The sequence below is a fragment of the Plecotus auritus genome (genome assembly GCF_963455305.1).
Source record: "Plecotus auritus genome assembly, chromosome: 4".
Taxonomy (NCBI): domain Eukaryota; kingdom Metazoa; phylum Chordata; class Mammalia; order Chiroptera; family Vespertilionidae; genus Plecotus; species Plecotus auritus.
Window position 1 is genome coordinate 46,776,185 of NC_137775.1, and position 21,573 is coordinate 46,797,757.

At 41.5% G+C, this 21,573-nt stretch overlaps 1 protein-coding gene across 1 annotated transcript in view; it reads left to right on the forward strand.

The window, feature by feature from the left end:
- The window catches only part of SIM1 (SIM bHLH transcription factor 1), a gene marked incomplete at its 3' end in the record, with an annotated part of 73,300 nt that extends 53,191 nt beyond the window's left edge, over positions 1 to 20,109 (forward strand). Inside the window, exons 11-12 of the mRNA XM_080664666.1 lie at positions 16,724 to 17,126; positions 19,379 to 20,109. Of these exons, the coding sequence (XP_080520792.1) occupies positions 16,724 to 17,126; positions 19,379 to 20,109 (1,134 nt within the window). The remainder of the gene's footprint in view (positions 1 to 16,723; positions 17,127 to 19,378) is intronic.
- Positions 20,110 to 21,573: the final 1,464 nt, after the last annotated feature.

Genomic DNA, 21,573 nt, shown 5'->3' on the forward strand with positions numbered 1-21,573 from the left:
CGTGTAAAGTTTGATATATAGCCATAACATTTAATGGATTGGCTTTGTCTTTTAAGTTTATATATATTTTTTTATTATTATTATTTTCATCTTACATGTTCTATACTGAGATTGGTGTCTTAGCCTCTTATTATTTGGATGTTTGTCTGTTTCTCCTTTTATCTCCCATAGTTTCTGCTTTATGTAGGTGGTATTGCTGTTATCTGATGAGTAGACAGAAAGGCAAAAAAAAAATTTTTTAAGGAAGAGAGAGCAAATGGTTAGATAAGAGTTTCAGAAAGATCTCTGAGATGGCCAGATTCTGGGAACCCTCAACTCCAGGACATGTTGGGGGTTTGTGGGGCTCATAATTTTTTCTCTGTTAGAAAGACAGAAAGAATGGTGACTTTCAGGGGTTGGAGAGTTATGGGGATTATTATTGAACTAGAGATCCAGTGCACGAAATTTGTGCACGGATAGGGTCCCTAGGCCTGATCAGCGATCAGAGCCTTCCTTCCCCGGCTGCCGGCTGGGGCCTTCCTTTGTTCTGCACCGCCCCCTGGTGGTCAGTGCACATCACAGCGAGCGATCGAACTCTCTGACTCCTGGTTGAACTCCTAAGGGGACACTTTGCATATTAGCCATATATATATATATATATATATATATATATATATATATATATATATATATATACATACTAGTGGCCTGGTGCATGAAATTCGTGCATGAAGGGGGGGATTCCCTAGCCCAGCCTGCACCCTCTCCAATTGGGGACCCCTTGGGGGATGTCCGACTGCCAGTTTAGGCCTAAACTGGCAGTCAGACATCCCTCTCCCAATCTGGGACCGCTGGCTCCTAACGGCTTACCTGCCTGCCTGCCTGATCACTCCTAACTGCCTCTGCCTGCTGGCCTGATTTCGCCCCCAACTGTTCTCCCCTGCTGGCCTGATCTCGTCCCCAACTGCCTCTGCCTGCCTGATCACCCCTAACTGCCCTCCCCTGCCAGCCTGATCTTGCCCCCAACTGCCCTCCCCTGCCGGCTTGATCTTACCCCCAACTGCTCTCCTCTGCCAGCCTGATTGCCCCTAACTGCCTCTGCCTGCCTGATCATCCCTAACTGCCCTCCCCTGCGGGCCTGATCTCACTCCCAACTGCCCTCCTCTGCCAGCCAATTTGGTTCTGATTGGTCGGTTTCTATGCCAGTCAGCGTCAAAAGCTCTGCCTCCTAGGCAGCCATTGGCTCCTCACAGTTCACCCATATTTGGTTCTGACTGGTCAGTTTCTATGCCAGTCAGTGTCTCCGGGCCTATCTCAAGGCCTGATCAGACCCTGCCTCTCTCTCCAGACCTCTCTCCGGACCTGATCTGCAGCCCCCTCAGCAGTCTGCAGGACTGACTTCTGGTGTTCGGTCGAGCCTTTGGTCAGTCGTTATGGACCCTGGGTTTTTATATATTAGGATAGATGGGTATAGAGTTTCCATTTTGCAAGATAAAGAGTTCTGGAGATGGATGTTGGCAATGGTTGCACAGAGATGTCACTGTACTCACTGCCACTGAATTGTACATTTAATATGGGTAAGTTTGAAAGTTTATGTTATGTATATGTTACCACAATTAAAAATAAATTTTAAAAAAGAAAGGGAACAATTAAAGAGAACAAGAAAGTGGGAAACAATGCTTCTATAGACACTCCCATATAGGTTTTTGTCTAAATATAATTTTCCCTTATCTTGAAAAAATGTCCAGGATTGCATATGGTAGTAGCACATTAAGTTTTGTAAAATCTGCCAAACTGGTTTCTAGAGAGGCTGTACCATTTTACATTCCCACCAGCAATGTATGAGTGATCCATGTTTTCCTGCATCTTGATCAGCATTTGGTGTCACCATTTTTTACTTTAGCCAGTCTACTAGGTATGCAGTAATACTTTATTGTGATTTTAATTTGCATCTCCCTAATTGCTAATGATGCTGACCATCTTTTCATGTGATTATTTGTTATCTATATATCTGGTCAGTGAAATGTCTCTTGATGTCTTTTGCTCAATTTTTAAATTATTATTATTGGGGTTTGGGCGTTCTTTATAGATTCTAGAAACTAGTCCTTTGTTTTATATGTGGTTTGCAAATATTTTCTCCCTGTCTGTATCTTATCTTTTTATTTCCTTAATAGGGTCATTTGCAGAGCAAAAGTTTTTAATTTTGATCAAGTCTAATTGATCAGTTTTCTTTTATGCATTGTACTTTTGGTATTGAGTCGAAGAACTCTTTATCTAGCCCCAGATCTTGAAGATTTTCTTTCATGTTATTTTCTAAAAGCTTTACAATTTTACTTTTTACATTTAATTTGTATGTAAAGCTTCACAGACAAAAAAGGGCTAAGAGAGCTTATCACTACCAAGCCAGCAATGCAAGAGATGCTAAAGGGACTGCTGTAAAAAGAAGAAAGAGAAAGGCAAAAAGAAACACAAACACTAAGGAAAAATATGACAACAAACATGTACTTGTCAATAATAACATTAAACGTAAATGGATTAAATGCACCAATCAAAAGACATAGGGTAGCTGAATGGATAAGAAAACATGACCCATATATTTGCTGTCTACAAGAGACCCACCTCAGGGCAAAGGATTCACACAGACTGAGAGTGAAGGGATGGAAAAACATTTTTCAGGCAAATGGAAATGAGAAAAAAGCTGGGGTTGCGATACTTATATCTGATAAAATAGACCTCAAAGTAAAGGCCATAACAAGAGATAAGGAAGGCCACTACATAATACTAAAGGGAGCAATTCAACAAGAAGATATAACTCTGGTAAACATATATGCACCCAATGCAGGAGCGCCCAAATACATAATTTGTATGTAAAGTATGAGACTTACTTTGAGGTTCATTTTCTTTTTGCCTATAGATGTCCAGTTACTCCAGCATTATTTGTTGTCTATTTTTCCTTTATTGAATTGCTTTTGCACTGTGTCAAAAATCAGTTGGGCATATTTGTGTGTGTATATTTCTGGGTTCTCTATTTTGTTCTATTGATCTGTGCATCTGTTTCTCTACCAATAATACTACACAGTTATGATTGCTGTATTTATATGGTAAGTTTTGAAGTTGGGTGGACATATTCTCTTACTCTATTATTCTTTTACAAGTTGTTTTAACAATTCCAGTTCCTTTGCCTTCCATATCAATGTTATACATATATTAAAAACTTTCTATCTTCTTTTAACTACTTTTCTGATCCTTTTATTTTCTCTATCCAATGTTTCCTTACATGTTTTCCAGACTTTCTTCAATTCTCTTTTAAATTTTTTATTTAAATCTATTCTCTTTTTCACAATTTGTAATTTATAATTTCACAATTTGTAATTTAAATGAAGATTTATTCAATGTCTTTGAGTTACTAAATTTCCCCTCTGTTTTGTGGTTGTTGTTGGTTGTTTTTTCTTTGTAAATTTCTTAGTTTTAAATTTCTGATTCCAGGTGCTGTGCACCCATCTGTGTATATTGTGTGTGTGTATGTGTGTGTGCGGGGGGTGGGGAAGGGGCGCAGTGTCTTCAAATGCTTGTTGAGGCTTCTTATGACAGTTTGGAGTGTCTGTTGTCTTATACTTTTCCTTTGATTCGTGGTTGGTTACTGGATGAGAATTTTTATGCAGCGGGATATTTGTATTTCCGTTTTCAAGTTTCTTTTCCTACAGGAGTTTTATAGGGAGTTTAATTTCCCTCCTGTTCCTTGCCATTTCATGAGCTGGGTTACTATTTCAAGAGCACTCTTTCCTGTCAGTTTTGTGAAATATAGTTTGTAAATGGATGATGATGGTGGTAGAGAGGGGAAGGAGGAAAGAGGATTTGCCTATCTTCTTTTTCTTTCCTATTTGCGGGATCCTTAAGTCCCCCTCTTCCTTCTTTCCTTTCACTGCTGTCTTTGAGGGACATGATCCACTCTCAATTTACTTTCTTCTCTTAAGGAAATGACACTTGTCTGAAGTTGCTACTTTCTTTTTTTTAATTTAATAAATCTTTATTGTTCAGCTTATTACAATTGTTTCTCCTTTTTCCCCCCATAGCTCCCCTCCACCCAGTTCCCACCCCACCCTCTGCCCTTACCTCCCTCCCACTGTCCTCATTCATAGGTGTATGATTTTTGTCCAGTCTCTTCCTGAACACCCCCATACCCCTTTCCCCCTGAGAATTATCAGTCCACTCCCTTTCTATGCCCCTGATTCTATTATACTCACCAGTTTATTCTGTTCCTCAGATTTTTAATTCACTTGATTTTTAGATTCACTTGTTGATAGATATGTATTTGTTGTTCATAATTTTTATCTTTACCTTTTTCGTCTTCTTCCTCTTCTTAAAGAATACCTTTCAGCATTTCATATAATACTGGTTTAGCGGTGATGAACTCCTTTAGCTTTTTCTTGTCTGTGAAGCTCTTTATCTGACCTTCAATTCTGAATGATAACTTTGCTGGGTAGAGTAATCTTGGTTGTAGGTTCTTGCTATTCATCACTTTGAATATTTCTTGCCTCTCCCTTCTGGCCTGCATAGTTTCTGTTGAGAAATCAGCTGACAATCGTATGGGTGCTCCCTTGTAGGTAATTAACTGTTTTTCTCTTGCTGCTTTTAATATTCTCTTTGTCTTTTGCCCTTGGCATTTTAATTATGATGTGTCTTGGTGTGGTCCTCTTTGGATTCCTTTTATTTGGGGTTCTGTGCGCTTCCTAGACTTGTAAGTCTATTTCTTTCACCAGGTGGGGGAAGTTTTCGGTCATTATTTCTTCAAATAGGTTTTCAGTATCTTGCTCTCTCTCTTCTTCTGGCACCCCCATAATTCTGATGTTGGTACGCTTGAAGTTGTCCCAGAGGCTCCTTACACTATCTTCAAATTTTTGGATTCTTTTTTCTTTTTGCTTTCCTGGTTGAGTGTTTTTTGCTTCTTTGTATTTCAAATCTTTGACTTGATTCTTGTGTTCCTCTAGTCTGCTGTTGTAATATTTTGCTCTGTATAATATTTTTTATTTCAGTCAGTGTATGTTTAATTTCTAGTTGGTCCTTTTTCATATCCTCGAGGGTCTCATTGAATTTATCGGCCTTTTCTAGGATATTCTTGAAAAACCTTATAACCGTGGTTTTGAACTCTATATCCAGTTGTTTGTTTTCCTCCATTTCTTTTGTTTGTGATCTGTTTCTTTGTCTCCACATTTTCACTGCTTCCCTGAGTTGGTAGGGTGGCTTTGTGTGCTAGGTGTCTTATATGGGCCAGTGGGTCGTACTTCCAGTTACTTGAGGTGGACACTCTTGGTGCACCCCTTTGTGGACTGTGTGCACAGTCTTGTTGTAGTTAAGTCTTGATTGTTGTTGGTGTCACTGGGAGGAATTGACCTCCAGGCCAATTGGCTGTGAGGACCCGCTGTGTCTATAATGGAAGAACTGCTGCACTGGAGACACGCTTAGGGGGAAGGACTTGCTTCAGTGGGGCTTTGGTGCTCACTGAGTCTGCCTCTTGAATGTGTCACTTATGGATGTGAGTAGTTGAAATCTGGTGTCGTCTCACACTAACCACTAGATACACTAGCTTCTGGATCTCCAATGGGGTGCTGGTCAGCTCCTGTCTGAGGCCACCCAGCAGGAGGTACAGCAAGAACTATAGTTTTCTCCTCTTTGCTTGGGGTTTGGAGGTTTTGGAGCTGTCTGACCAGAGCTGCAGTTTGTTAGGTTAAGCTGCGATAGGGCAGGCCATTTATATGCAAAAGCCATTGCGTGGAGCTTGGGTGGGTTTGTAGATTGTGCGGGTTGGGGTCTCAGGGAGTCACTAGGCTAGGGCGTGGCAAACAGCGATGGCTGCCAGTCAGCCGTCTCTGCATCTTCGCCTTTCCAAGTCCCCACATCCTGCGCCCCAGCTCAGTAAACAATGATTGCTGTGCGCACCTCTGCAAGAAAGTCACCCTCACTTTCCGACCTGATGGCAGACAGTCCAGCTTCTCCCCGTAGGAGTTTGGCTCCCCAGAAACTGGAGTTCAGAGTAATCTGGAGCTCCTCTCCCTTCAGGTTGAAAGAAGCAGTGCACCCAGACACCTGCCGCCAGCCCAATTCACGCGCCTCCATACCTCAGCTTTTCAGCGCTTGTGCACGTCTCAATGCTCTTTTCTCTTTCCTTCTAGTTGTAGAACTTCCACTCAGCCAGCTTTCCCATGGTTCTGGTTGATAGACGTTTAGTCTTTTAGTTGTAGTTTTGAAATTGTTGTGCAAGGCAGCAGTTTAGGTGTTTACCTATGCCGCCATCTTGGTTTCTATCCTTTTTTTTTTAAAATTTTTGTGAGTTTATTTGAGCCAAACTGTCAACATATGCCAGGAAGCAGAACCTCAACGAATTGAGATAATGCTCCGGAGAATGGTGGGTTACATTTGTATTTATACATTGCAATCAAAGGAGGGACATAGGTGGGTTACATGAAATTCATTGGTGATAGATTAAGAAGGTGGAATAAAGCAAAGCAGAGGAAACCCCTGGGATTGGATAAAAAGTAAAATGATGGACACATACTTAGGTGGGTGCAGGACCAATTAACATGATAATGAAGGAATTTATGGTATCTGTCCTGACGCCCACCACATTTGGTTGTGCCCCAGGGGCTCTAGAAAAAGGGAAGTTACAAGTTACCCAGACATTTCAAGGGTATGTTATCATAGATGCAAAAAGACAGACAGGCTCAGTTAAGGTAAAGGTTGACCTTGTCAGTGAAGATACTGGCCTAGGATGTAACTGCCCACCATAACTGTTTTTAGTTAAAGTTTAATTTCAGACTATCCTTTTGGTTACTTTAGGTCTCTGAGTTTGCAAGACTGTCATGCAGGCCTCCCCTGAGCTTGTCAGGTCAGCATGTGGCCCCTTTCATCCACACATCCCCTTTTTGGTCATAAATCAATCCAAAGGATGCATTGATGACCAACCTTTTGGTTGGATAATAAAGTCCCATGGTGCTAGGAAGGCTCATTACGAGGATGTCACAGTGTCAGCATGTCTTGCTGAACAGGTGGACCACTGGGGATGGGGCAAGACCATAATCTTAGATGTCATTTAAGGTCAAATTATTATTATTCAAAAGGGCAGGTAAGTGGGAGGCAGTCAGATCCTATATGTCTTTGTTAAAAAGTATTCTGGATCATTTCTAATTTTTGAGCCACCATGATCCAAGTCTTTTTGCTGTTTGTCAAGTTTTGTTTTTCTGCATCTAGTATAACATTTACATATCAGGAACAAAAGTAACAATACTAAACCAATAACATTGATTAGGAACAGAAAATGTCTAATATTAGACAAGGAAAAGTCTGAGGGGAACAAGCATCCCAGCCAAAAACCCTTTACATGTATTATCATAATTTTTTATTAAGCTAATTACATGTTTTCCTCCTTCATCCACTGTCAGTTGAACCTTATGATATGTTTGGCCAGATGAATTAAGACTCTCTACTATTTCATTATCTAGAAGCTCTAATTTTCTTCTGGCCAGTTAGTTCCCATAAAAATGACTTCATGGGGAGGAGTTCAATTTCCCAATACATTGGTTTTTCAGTATCAATATTATCACAGATTTTATGAACATCAGGCAAAGTCATTCTGCCTATAATTTCAGTATTACACCATATTCTAGTATTATTTAATGTAAACTTGGTGATATTACAGTAAAAATTGCTTAGTATAACAGAGGAGTCTTTTAACCCTTCCCAGCAAAAACTCCCCTTTCCCATATACCATATATTGTTATTTGTTGGGGTAGATACAATAGGCCAGGACTGGGTGAATTCACTATTCCATATGGATTGGGGGCATAACCATTCACCTTTCCAATTTTCACAGACAGTAAGATGGGTTCACATTGTTTATTATTTTTGAATATGGCCCCTCTACTTCCCATTGGAAGTATTCTAGTATTATTGAGGATGGTCCCTATGCCAGCCAGTTGAACTACTGGGAATTTAAGCTTAGGATTTAACTGGCACCTGGGCTTTTAAAACACAACGTCATAGATCGCATTTCCCATTCAAATTTTCCAAATTCCTGGGGAACCATATGAGTCCCATAAGTGTCTGGCCTGGGATCCTGCAGCCATTATATTTGGCCATTGTTTCATAGCCACTTCAGATTCCTTGCATTAGCATAGACAACAGGCCCAGTTGAGTTAGGGCACAGGCACGTTCCCACTGTTGGGTTTGTGCATGAGTTTTTATAGTCTGTCAAGTCTGTTCTATCCATGAAACTGAGGCTTTATTGTCTTTCCATGCTGCTTCCCACCCTTTTTCCTTCTTCCTGAAACAGCATTTCCTCTATATGACCTATTTGAGATAAAAATCTTTTTCTAATGAAAGACGTTCTTCATTAGCTGCAAGTTCAGCTTGTCCCAAGATACCAAGGCCAGCCCCTACTCCTCCAAGTATTCCCCTTTTGATTCTTTTGCGGGGGCGGGGGGGGGCAATGTTGTTGGATCCACCAGGAATGTTGTTGCCATTGGGTAGTTATGGCTTGGGAGCAGTTAGGGTAGACTGATTGGACCCAAAAAATGTTGAGTTTCCCATGCCATAGTTAAATGGGTGAAGGTGACCCCCAAATGAGCTAGAGTTTGAGTATTCCATAGGGCTTCTCACAAGCATCCAGGATGCAAGGACGATGGGGTAATTATAGACATCTCTACCCACCAAGTGATCCCAATAATTTCTGAAATGGTATCCATTGATTTCTTTCTTGTTTCACAGACATCCAGCCATAAGAGCATGGCTGGTGAGTCCGAGGACATGATATACTATGACAGATAGGACAGGCTGCTGCAAGCCTTTGGCTATCATATCCAGGTGTTTTTCTTAGCTATTCATCACCCATCTCTATAGCTATACAATATTCATCCAGATTAGATCCATATACAATTCGACCAGTGAAATTATTAGGGAGGTATTCTTGGAGGTATTTGCCTAAGGTAGGTCCTTTATAATAGATATAGCCAGAAAAAAACAAAAACAAAAACAAAAAACCAACCAAAGCTTATATTGAGAGTAGGAGAAGACCAATGTGTGGCTAACAAAGCATTAATTTCACTATCATACCTGATAATCAGAACATCATTGTATAGTAGTGGGAAAGATTAGCAGGTATTCAAGTTAAATTTTTCATATCTAATAAGGGAAGAGGTCTGGGGAGGTAGATATTGTTTCCACTAGGGAATCATAAGGATAATAATAATATGAAAATCATTTTATGTACATTCAATCAATATCAATCAGATGATATAAAAACAAGCAATATCAGTTTGTGAGCATACAGGCCTTGTTGACGTCATCTTGGGATAGCTGTCCGCCTCCGTGGTCAGTGACTTCTTGTCCTTGAAAGGTCTTTGATCTCTGCTGCAGACGGGTGTCAGAGATGGGAGTAGACGTCCATTCACAGTCAGGTGCCTTTTTTAAATGAGAAATATGAATCCATGAGCTAACTCCTTTAAGTTTGGCAGCACATGGGTTAGTTATTAATACCTGGTAAGGTCCCCTCCAACGAGGTTGAAGAGAGTCTTTTATTTGGTGTCTTTTCCAATACACCAAATCTCCTGGTTGTAAGCCATGATCTTTGAAAACTTCGTCTCCGGGGAGTGCACTGTGAAATGAATCTGTTACCAATTTGTTAGTTCCTACAATGCAGAATGTATGCTTTTTACATTTTCTTATATTTGGGAAATGAAAGATTTAAAAGTCAACAATATTTTAAACAGAGTCATAAGAATAATTATCCTCAATTCATTTAGTCCCATAGTTATTTTTGTTTATCCTGATTATTTGCCAGTAGTTTTTGAATTCAGTTATTCCTTAAAGTTCTATAAATCTTCATCCAGTTCAAAAATATGACCTGCTTAGAAGCCTGCAATTTAGAATAAGTCTGAGTCCTTTTCATGGATTTTTCTAGACATATAATATACCTACAAATGCATCAGAATACAGCTGTCCACAAATGACAAAAATTTAAAAGTGGCATGGTTATAGATTTGATAAAAAACTTTGCTTTTCTATAAAATATAACATTCTAAGACAACAACTTCTTGGTAAGTAATAATCCCTGTAAAATGACATAGAGAATAATATAAAATTTGTATACCTTTAGATTTAATTATAATTTCAACATATAAAGAATAATATGTAAGATTTTAAAATGAGGCACATGGCTTATTGCAAGCAGTGTATTGAGCATTGAAAATAATTCATAAACTCCCAATATGTGAAACGCAAATACCCAGAGTATCACTGGCAGACACCCCCACAGGGAATCATGACGCTTGGCTTGCCCGGTGTCCCTGACTGGACACATGCTACCCCCTAAAGTTTCCTGTTTGAACTTGGCTTTGAATCTTTGCAAGTTCCTTTCTGAAGCAGAGTACCTTAGCAATGCACGTGACCTGTCCCTTGCTCTTGACTGGAGCACAGGCGCACAGTCTTTGACGACTGGCTAATTCAAAGGGAGGGATTGGCCTTTGCTGTTTCAAGATGGCGGCCCCCAGGGGAGCGGCAAGCCATGTGGCCAACATGGCGGCTGCCAAGTCACAGTCCAAAATGGAGGTTGTCTAAACTGTTCTTTGACAGAAAAGATGATTTGTTTATTCTCACAATAAACAAGGAAAGAGCAAACCGACATCCCTAAAAGACAGACAGCCACAATTATATTGCAGACAAATGGACAGAAATCTCATTAGCTGTTTCTTGAGGCTGAACCCTGAGAGGGAGAGCAAGAAGAGCCCCCAAGATTAAGAATTCTTGGCAGCTGCTGGGACGTTCTTGCAATCTCTCTCACGCTTTCAGCCGCACCACACACAACTAGGCTTCCCCAGAGCGGGACTTGCTTCTTCTTTAAACTAATTAAACAATAACAAAGAGACACAAAAACATCAACACTCTTATACAGGCGCGCAGAACACACTAAAAGTTTACACCAGAGAATGTCCAGCATTAAAATTACCAAAGCAATGTCTTTTGTCCCTGGTTCAGGAACTGCCCTCTCTAGAATTTCAGTATATTCCCAATGGACTATTAAAAAAAAAATGGGCTGGGATCTTTTTTTAGTTGCCTCTACCTCCCTTTGTCTGGGGGAATCTTCTATGTAGATAAATCAGAGGCATGCTTCCTACAGGAAAAACGAGCTGTAGACATTTATCAACTTTAGAATAGTTCTGAGACAGTCTCTAAAATTTTTTTATTAATTGCCATCTTATTGGAAGAAATTTTTTTCTATGCTTTTCCTTAGAAGCTTCTAATTTCCAAATCAAGATATGCTTCCCATATACTCATTCAGTTTAATTTCAGAGCCGGCATTTTCTAATTTCTGCATGCAAAATATTAACATAGGTACCCCAAACAAACTGCATTTTTGGCCATCTCTCAGTTACTATTTTCTAGTTAAATCTTCTCATTTCTGTAAAGTACTTGCAAGTAAAGGCTTCCTATCAGGAGTATTAAATGAGAGCTGGGGTCTTGGGAGCTTCTGGCCTTGGAGGCACAATTTCCCGTGTTAATTTTTTTTTTTATTTTTGGATATCTGTAGTCTGAGCAAACTTTAGACATGTTATGTAGTGGGTCAAATGTGGCCTCAGTTTCTCTCCCGGCTGTCTAAAACCACAGGAAAGTTTCGGGGCCCGGGCAGACCAAGCCTTATGGTGGCCCCCTAGATGAGCCATTTAGTTAACAGTTGCGTTGGGATTTCCATATGGGGCTCCTGCATTTCTGACACCTCCACAAAGATTCTTAGTCACCTAAGAACACCCCAGAATCAGACTATTAAAAAAAAAATGTTGCCCCTTTATCTTCGGAGCTAAATGAGTTCAGCTCATTTATACGGCGAAGGTTATTTTTGCTCAGACTCTCAGCAATTCCAATTGAAAAGCCAAAATCAAAACCAGCCACCCACTTTTTTCCTCCAGTCCCACCTTAGCCTGGGTTCTGTCAACCCTTAACCTGGGTTCTGTCAACCCTGGTTCCACCTCTAGGATTTTAAAACACAGCTCAGATAAAGTCAGACCCTCTACCAAAGCAAGGGAAGGTCCTGGATCCAAGAGACACCTCACCCACGTTCACCCAATGGGCGGAGAACCGGCGGGCTCAGTGGACCCTTGGCTGGATCCTAGCACCGAGTCCAAGTCCAAGGGATGATCCCGGGTGAATTTTCTCTGGAATCCTGCCGCAACTACGCCAAGTAACAAAAACCAAAACATTGAAACCTGTGAAGAATTTTGGGAGTTTATTTGAGCCAAACTGTCGACATATGCCGGGAAGCAGAACCTAAACGAAATGAGATAATGCTCCCGAAGTTGCTACTTCCAATGTTGCTTGATTTTGGACCCTTTCACTATGGCCAGTGCTGTGGGTCACTGTGTGCTCATATTTTGGCCCTTATTTGTGATAATTTTGTCCATTTTGTCAATACCCTTTACTTGCCACCCCCTTTCTTTCATGGACTCTCTTAAATCTCCCCTTATCTTTCTCTATGCACCCATCAGCTCATAGCAGCTGCTGTTGGATTAAAATATATATATTGATTGATTTCAGAGAGGAAGGGAGAGGGAGAGAGAAATGGAAACATCAATGATGAGAGAGAATCCTTGATCAGCTGCCTCCTGCACACCCCCTACTGGCGATCGAGCCCGCATCCTGGGCATGTGCTTTTGGCCAGAATCAAACCCGGGACCCCTCAGTCCGCAGGCCAGCGTTTTGTCCACTGAGCCAAACCAGCTAGGGCTGCTGTTGGATTTTTTAAAAAGTTTATAAATAACTTGTATTTTGAAGTTTGGCATATTTTCTGCCTCCTAGTAATGCCGATAGACTGGGTCACATGTGATTTAATTTGTGCTCTCGATGATTGTATAGGTTCTAGGGGAAGGATGTTTGGAGAGAAACAGATTTAGGTGGCTGCTATTATTCTTCATACTCAGAAGCCTCTAGAAAGTAGTAATTTATTGACCAGAAGGCATCATGTAACCCCTCTAATACATGTGCTATAATGGGATACTTGGGGGGAAATCAACATTATAGTAAAATTATAGCATATAACTTTCTTCTCATAACCATGACAATAAGAATTATTGACATGGATTGCAGTTCTAAATCATTTATCTTCTTTAAATTAGTGAAATATAGAAACAGGCATAGGAATCATATGTCTTGCTCTGACCGGTTTGGCTCGGTGGATAGAGCGTCGGCCTGCGGACTGAAGGGTCCCGGGTTCGATTCCGGTCAAGGGCATGTACCTGGGTTGCGGGCACATCCCCAGTAGGTGGTGTGCAGGAAGCAGCTGATCGATGTCTCTCTCTCATCGATGCTTCTAACTTTCTATCCCTCTCTCTTCCTCTCTGTAAAAAATCAATAAAATATATTAAAAAAAAAAAAAAAAAAGGAATCATATGTCTTAACTCCAGAAAGGATACCAAAATACTGATGTATCATAGAGGGTTTTGGAGCTGAAAGAAAAATTAGAGAAAGTCTAATCTAACCAAATATGCCATCCTGCAGATGAGGCTAAGAAAGAAAGTAGTTGTCCAAGGTTGCCCTGAGAGTTACAAGCAAGGATTGACCTGGAATGAAGCTCTCTTGACTGCCTGTTCCCACTGCCACTTTCATTAAATGACCCCTTTTCTGGATCAGCCTTTAGTAGGCTAAGTATCATCATGACCCGTTTCTTGTTGGGACAAAATAAATCACTTGCCCCAAATGACACGTGTAGTAAGCAGCAAAAGCGGGTGTGGGAAGAGCAGGAGCCTGGTAAGCAGCATCCATTCACTGCGCTGCACATGCATATGTTGGCTGGCTGCCACCTTCCCTCTCTGCTCTCTCTCTTTCCTCTAATACTTAATGGACACCTGAAATAGTTCAGATCAAGTTATGGGGTTGTACTGTTCTCAACAGAGTTCACTTCTAGTGCAGCTCCTTTTAAAGGGATGGATGTGGCTGAGTCTTGGAGGTGCACACAGGTGCACGTTTGCAGGGCTTGAAAAACAAAGGTTTACGGCCAGGCTTTTCCTCTCTGCCTCTAAAGCAGTGTGTGAGGTCTCGGTCCCATGCAGTCACCCAATGTCTGCCTGTGTGAAGTACAGTGTACTTGCTGTCGTAGTTTCCTGACTATTGACGGGAGGCTTATCCCTCACATTCTTCTTTGGGTGCTCTTGAAATGTGTACCTCATGGATGCCACGGTTACCTTGTGTTGAATTTTCTTTGTGAGCAAAGGACAGCATGTTCTCCGCTGCGCCAACAGCACTTTCCCATATACACTCCGGGGAAGCGTTTGCCCCTCTCAACAGGGCTCAACAGTCTTGACTGGAGTGCTTCAGAAATAGGCCTGGTTCGTACTTTTATCCAAACAAGCAGAGTCTGGGAATTTCTTGCTTGGGATAGCACGATGACCTGAATTTTTCCTAGGCAGGCATGTGGATGGTGTTACCAAAGGGCAAATGCATGGCGCTCTGATCCTCGCTCAGTAAGGACATGGGTGCCAGCACTTGCTTGGTGAAATGGAGTGCAGGATGCCCTGATGCGTCCAACTTGCAGTCCTGCGGGGAAAGCAGCTGGATTTACTATGATTTTTTTCTTTTTTTTTTTTAAATATATTTTATTGATTTTTACAGAGAGGAAGGGAGAGGGATAGAGAGCTAGAAACATCGATGAGAGAGAAACATCAATCAGCTGCCTCCTGCACACCCCCTACTGGGGATGTGCCCGCAGCCAAGGTACATGCCCTTGACCGGAATCGAACCCGGGACCCTTCAGTCCGCAGGCCGACGCTCTATCCACTGAGCCAAACCGGTTTCGGCAATGATTTTTTTCTTGATGGACTATGGTGATAGCCCATTGGTACATTTGGAAAATCACCTATAATAATAAAAGCGTAACATGCTAATTAGACTGGATGTCCTTCCTCCCGGACAAAGCTGCAGCTGGTAGGGGCTGAGACAGAGGCGGCAGAGGCGGCAGAAGCCCTGGGCCACGGCCAGGGCCCTTGCACAAATTTCGTGCATCGGGCTTCTAGTTGAAGTAATAATTAGAAATGGTAACAGAAAAATCTTGAACCTGGAACTTTCGCAGAACTCTGTCCTAAGCATGCTGTGTTTATTAGCATCCTTTGGGGTTTCGCAGAGGAACTTCTGTACCTCATCGCTCTGACTCTGAGAGCCCCTAGGTGAGCTGCCTGTCTGCCCCTAGGGGAAGTCAGGATTCTTCCTTCTGCTCAGGGTGGGCCCAGCGTGAAGGAAAGAGTTTACCTTGTCCCGTGAAGATCTCATCATGGGTAAAATTTGCTCAACTAGCACATGACAAGTAAAGAACAGTGGAGCCAAGGAATTTTTCCCCCTTCCCCAACACACACACCCCACCACAGACACCCACTCCTCTTTTTTTTCTGGGCTAAGAATTAAAGTGCAAAATGGACTTATATTTTGGTTCCAAAGAGTATAAAACAGTTGCTGCCACTTTTCTGGAAATCTCTCTAACATTTGACCCTGTCTTTCTCTCCAGTGTTTTCTCTCAAATGTAAAATCATGCTTTGAGGTGCAGGCTCTGAGACCAGATAGGCTGCGGGGGGATTGTACTATCTTATTAAAACTCTCAGTGATGCAGTTCCTCATCTGTAAAATGGAGACGTATTACTGTACAGGTGTGATAAGGATTTAATGACATAATTATATATACAATGATTAGCACATTGACGGGCACATAGTAAGTTCTCAATAAATGACATTTATTACTATCATAGCAGGAAATATCCATTATTGTACTAGACTTTAGTTTGGCATTAGATAACCAAAAATAGGTAGAAATTAAATTACTAATTTTAGTGACTTGAGGACCTTCAAACTGAGCATATCTCCTAGGGAGGTCTGCTGAGCCTTTTACGTTTCTTTCAACACCAGACCAAATACTCTGGCAATAAGTAAGCAGTGTGATTCCAACAAGGCACAGCATGGCCTGCAGCTGTGTTTTCCTGATGATCCTACACATATTTGAGGTTTACTTTAGAAAGCAAGAAACACATCCCAGTGAATAGGGACAGCTTATATGGGCAAGACTTTTTAAAAGTTATATTGCATTTCAATTAGGTAAGCATTTGTTAACTATCCTACCATGTAGCCAGCACAGCCCTCAGAGGGTTAACAGTCCCATGTAAAGAGTGAGGGTGCAGCAACGTTGATGCCTTCCTTAAGCCTTATATTTTGTGTCTGCATTTTTTTAATTCAGAAAAAGATTTAAAAAGCAAATAGAAATAAAATAGGAAGCTTTCTTGGACACTCCCTTTGGCAGTATCATTTGGGCAGTGATGGAGAATTTCGGTTTGAATCTTGGCTCTGCCACCTGCTAACCCTATGGCCTTGGGCAAATCATTTTCCCTCCTTGGGCCTTCCCTTCCCTATCCATACAATGGGTTACTAATATTTCCACTAAAGGGTTAATAAAAGAACTACATGGGAGGTGTAATTCACACTGAGCACTTTCATGAGTGCCTATTTAGTTTTCGCCCACGTTGGTTATTATAATTTGTAACTCCACCTTTCAGCAGCCAGAAGGATTTTGTTTTGCATGACTGCTTACTGATTGCAAGTCAAGGGTGTCCAGCTGGTGCTGGAGTGTCTTGATTTGGTGCCTTAAGCCCAATACGTCCTTAGGGGTGCTTGCAGAGTAAAAAGGCTATTTTAAAAAAATGTACGTTTTCCACCCTCTTGGTTTCAGTATTCGGGATTTCACACGGAGAGATCAGAATCTGATCACGACAGCCAGTGGGGCGGAAGTCCCCTGACAGACACGGCCTCCCCGCAGCTCCTGGACCCCACGGACAGACCAGGCTCTCAGCACGACGCGTCCTGCGCCTACCGGCAGTTCTCGGACCGCAGCGCGCTCTGCTACGGCTTCGCGCTGGACCACTCCCGGATGGTGGAGGAGAGGCACTTCCACACCCAGGCCTGCGAGGGGGGCCGCTGCGAGGCCGGCAGGTACTTCCTGGGAACGCAGCAGGCCGGGAGGGAGCCCTGGTGGGGCTCCCGCGCAGCCCTGCCCCTGACCAAGGCCTCCCCAGAAAGCAGAGAAGCCTATGAAAACAGCATGCCGCACATCGCTTCCGTCCACAGGATCCACGGTAAGGGCCGCTGAATGACCCCCGAGCCCGCTGCGGGGCCCCTGGGCAGGTGTAAGTATTCCAGGCTGGACACTGCAGTGACTGACCCAGTGATTTTCTCAAACTCATGCCAATGGGATTGAAAACACCAGTTCCACTCCCTTTAAGAGTATTTGCTTTGCTAATAGTTTTGCCAAATACATTTATTTTGGACAGGCGAGTAAAAATGATTCCCATTTTAAACATCGAAAAAGTATAGACATGAAGTTAAAATGAATTGTTGAGTAAGTCTATTGAACTTGTAGTATGTACGTCTGTACATTTTTTTGTGTATTATTTCCTTCTGCATTGTCATGCTTCAAATGTGGACATCCGTGGTTTGGGACTCATCTACCTGTGCTGCTCTCCGAGGGTACTGCTGGCATTTTGGTGGGGGGCAGTCTTTGTATTATGGCCCATCACTCAGGTCACAGGAAGTTGAACCTCTCTGGCCCTCTGGCATCGAATGCCAGTCACTGCCACCTTCTGTCCTCATATGACAACCCACAATGTCCTCTGTGAGTAAAGGATGGAGAGAGATGTGGAACCCAGGAGATTTTCACCATGAGATTGTTTCACGGCTTTACAAACACACAGAAATGGGCACTGCCGTGAAAGCCCACGTGTCTGCTGATAGGCTTCTTTGTTCATTAGAAAAGAAAATGGTCAAGGAGCCCATTCTTTCCATTTCAAACTCGGGTCCAGGCAGGTCTTTGAAACCTTCCCTATTTCATTAAAAGTCAATGACATTAAGATTGATCTAATGTCCCTGAAATGACCCTCCTTTCTGTGTCTTTAGGGTGAGAAATGGGCTAGACAATGTTTACTCACCCATAAAGTTTCTGTCAGATACCCCCAGGCACTGACTGCCTTCTATGCTCTTTAAAAAAATATATATTTTTATTGATTTCAGAGAGAAAGAGGGAGGGGGAGAGGGAGAGAGACATCAATGATGAGAAAGAATCACTGATGAGCTGCCTCCTGCATGCCCACACTGGGGAATGAGCCTGCAACCTGCCATGTGCCCTGACCAGAATCAAACCTTGACATCCTGGTTCATAGGTCTATGCTCAACCACAGAGCCATGCTGGCTGGGCACCTTCTATGATTTTAATATTTCTGTGTTTGCTTTTTATTTGTCTCCTTTTACTCTGAGTTGCTCTAGCTTGGTAGACTAGTAATGGAAACCCAGGGCAAAGGGCAATTGCTTGCTAAAGAATGGAGTGAAATGAAAATCCTGGCTTAACCTACATCGTCTGGAAGAAAATATTAGAAATAAAGAAGAGAAGATAACAGGAAAGCAATGGGTAGTGTGATCCAGGGCTTCTCTGCCACATTAGGCAGTTTACAGCTTTCATGTGTCCCTTCCTGTTCCTCTTCTCTCTTTTCATACTGACTTCACACTGCTTTGAGAATTATTTAATTCACAGAATATATTTTGGATGTACTATTCCTGCATATTAGATCTTTTTCCTTGGTTTAGATGAATTATTAACATTTAAATGTTCTATTTATTCTTCACCTTATTTCAGAAACAATCTAAGATAGGAGTTAAATATGATTATGTATAAAACTGAGATTTTTACCACTACATTTGAGAAGACAATATTTATATTTTTTATTGAGACAAGATATATACATATCCATGCATAGATCTACACATATACATGTATATAAATGTATATATGTTTTTAGCCCTTAAACAGTTTAAAAGGTACATTAGAATTTTATTGTAACTCTACTTACCATAAGATACATTTAGCATTATTGACACTTTAAGTGATTTGTTTGGAATTGAGAAAATAGTCCAGCCTATATCATCTTCCTCAAATCCAATTGAAAGCATTTTCTAAGCATTTCCAAGAAAATAACATAAACCAAATGCTATGCATTTTTCTTTTTTTTGTTTACAGCTGGGCAGGTCCGATGATGTGCATACATGAAGTAGAAACATGCTTCACCGTTTTGCTAATTGGCATTCACAACCTACAAACGAGGTTTACATTCTAAAAAACTTGTTATAAACTTCATCTGCACTTAAAAGCCACAGAACTATGAATTCCAGTACAATACATTGAGACTCTGTTTGTCCTGTGAGCCCGTCTGTTTCAAATATTGGTGCATGTGTTAAAAAAGAAAGATATAAGGTTTTTTTGAAAAAGGAATACACTTACATTTTTTGGGGTGGGAGTGAATTTCGAGACCACTTACCTTTTGCTTTTTCTTATTTCTAGGGCGAGGTCATTGGGATGAAGACAGTGTGGTCAGTTCTCCAGACCCCGGGTCTGCCAGCGAATCAGGTGACAGATATCGCACCGAGCAATATCAAAGTAGCCCACATGAACCTAGCAAAATTGAAACTCTGATAAGAGCTACCCAGCAAATGATTAAAGAAGAAGAGAACAGATTGCAGCTAAGGAAAGCCCCCCCAGACCAACTGGCTTCCATTAATGGAGCTGGGAAAAAACACTCCCTCTGTTTTGCAAACTACCAACAGCCCCTACCGACAGGCGAAGTCTGCCATGGCTCCACTCTCGCCAACACTTCGCCATGTGACCACATCCAGCAGAGGGAGGGAAAGATGCTGAGCCCCCACGAAAATGACTATGACAACAGCCCCACTGCACTGTCTCGGATAAGTAGTCCCAATTCTGATCGCATTTCAAAATCCAGTTTGATCCTAGCTAAAGACTATCTCCACTCGGATATGTCTCCTCATCAGACAGCAGGAGACCACCCTGCCCTCTCTCCAAACTGCTTTGGCTCTCACCGGCAGTATTTTGATAAGCATGCTTACACATTAACTGGATACGCCTTGGAGCACTTATATGACAGTGAAACCATTAGAAACTATTCCTTGGGCTGTAATGGCTCACACTTTGATGTAACTTCCCACCTAAGGATGCAGCCAGACCCAGCACAAGGACATAAGGGAACATCTGTTATAATAACCAATGGAAGCTGATGTTTTTCTAAAATATTTTGTTCTTTAAGGATCTCTGAAACATATTTATAGTTTAATGCCCCATGACCAGTATTTACTATGCTACACATCATTAGAGAGGATAATTTAAGTTATTGGGTGTTTGACATGTGTTCCTTTGAAATCAAAGAAAACAGCATTAGCATTCAAGGTTAAGCACAGATAATGGAGCTAAAGTGAGTACACAAATTTCCCCTCTAATTATATGGGAACAGAATAGATACACTTTGAATTGAAAAACACTTGTGTAGATTAAGTGAGCATGTGCATCACATGGAAGGACTGATGGATGACAACATCGTGCTGGGATGATCCAGTGACCCTCGTGCACACAGAGCACTATCTACAAGCTGCAGTGTACACTTACATGCAGAAATATAGACCATGTACCATCAATTCACCCAAATGGGTAACTTTCCTTAACCTTAGAACATTAAGATTATTAAAGAAATGTTTATTCTTAAGCTAAGAGAGAGAGATACATCTTGTAAAGTGTTTTCTTCTTCGTGTTTCTAACCAGCCAGCTCATTTGGTTCAGGTATAAATTAGGGAAATGGTTATGGATATGGTATAAAAATGCGTTTTCACCTGGTACCCATAATAAGCAATCAGGAAGTGGTGATTTTTTTTACCTTACTTTTGAGTTAGACAAGGAACTGGATCACATTGACATATGAGTGAGGGTTTTTCTAAGTGAAAGTACTGAGACATTGGACACACATCAAAAACCTGGAGTGCCAATTGGAAATAGTTAGTGAAGCTAGGAAGGCCAGAGGCAAAATGAACCATTTAAGGTTCAGAATATATAGTCAACATATTTGGGGCTTTATAAAACCAACCCTCCCCAAATTCAAATTAATTCACCAAGAAAAAAGGCTAATATGTGCAAAAACTAAGGAAAAAACAGTGAAGTGCTACATGATAGCAGTTAAGTTTTTGACAACATTTCAAAGTACAGGTGTGCAAATGTGACAACATGTGGAAAGCCTCCGGAAAGAGTCTTAGACAAAAGCTTAGGTTGATAGACAAGGGATTAAATAGGCAAGAGTAGCACTTTGAAAAACAGGCAAAGTATTCAATTTCCTTATTGTTTTTTTTATTGTCTAAAGTTTTACATATGTCTCCTTTTCCCCCAATTGACCACCACCACCCCCCTCCCCCCCGCCCCAGCCATTCCCACGCCAGGCAAGCAAAAACAATAAAATTGGTCTTAAATGAAACTGTAGAAAGACTAGCAGACTAAGATGCCGAGATCTCTGGGTTCTGGTTCTATCCATGCCTATAACTTATTTTGGGGACATAGATGTATCACTCACCATACCAGGGCCCTAGTATCTTCATATGATGGCAGTTCTAATGTTCCACCGCTCTGTGGTTCAGTGATGCCACAGAACTGAACATTTTAATCAGTTAACTCTCTGCTGTGAGTTGTCAAGACTGATCGTT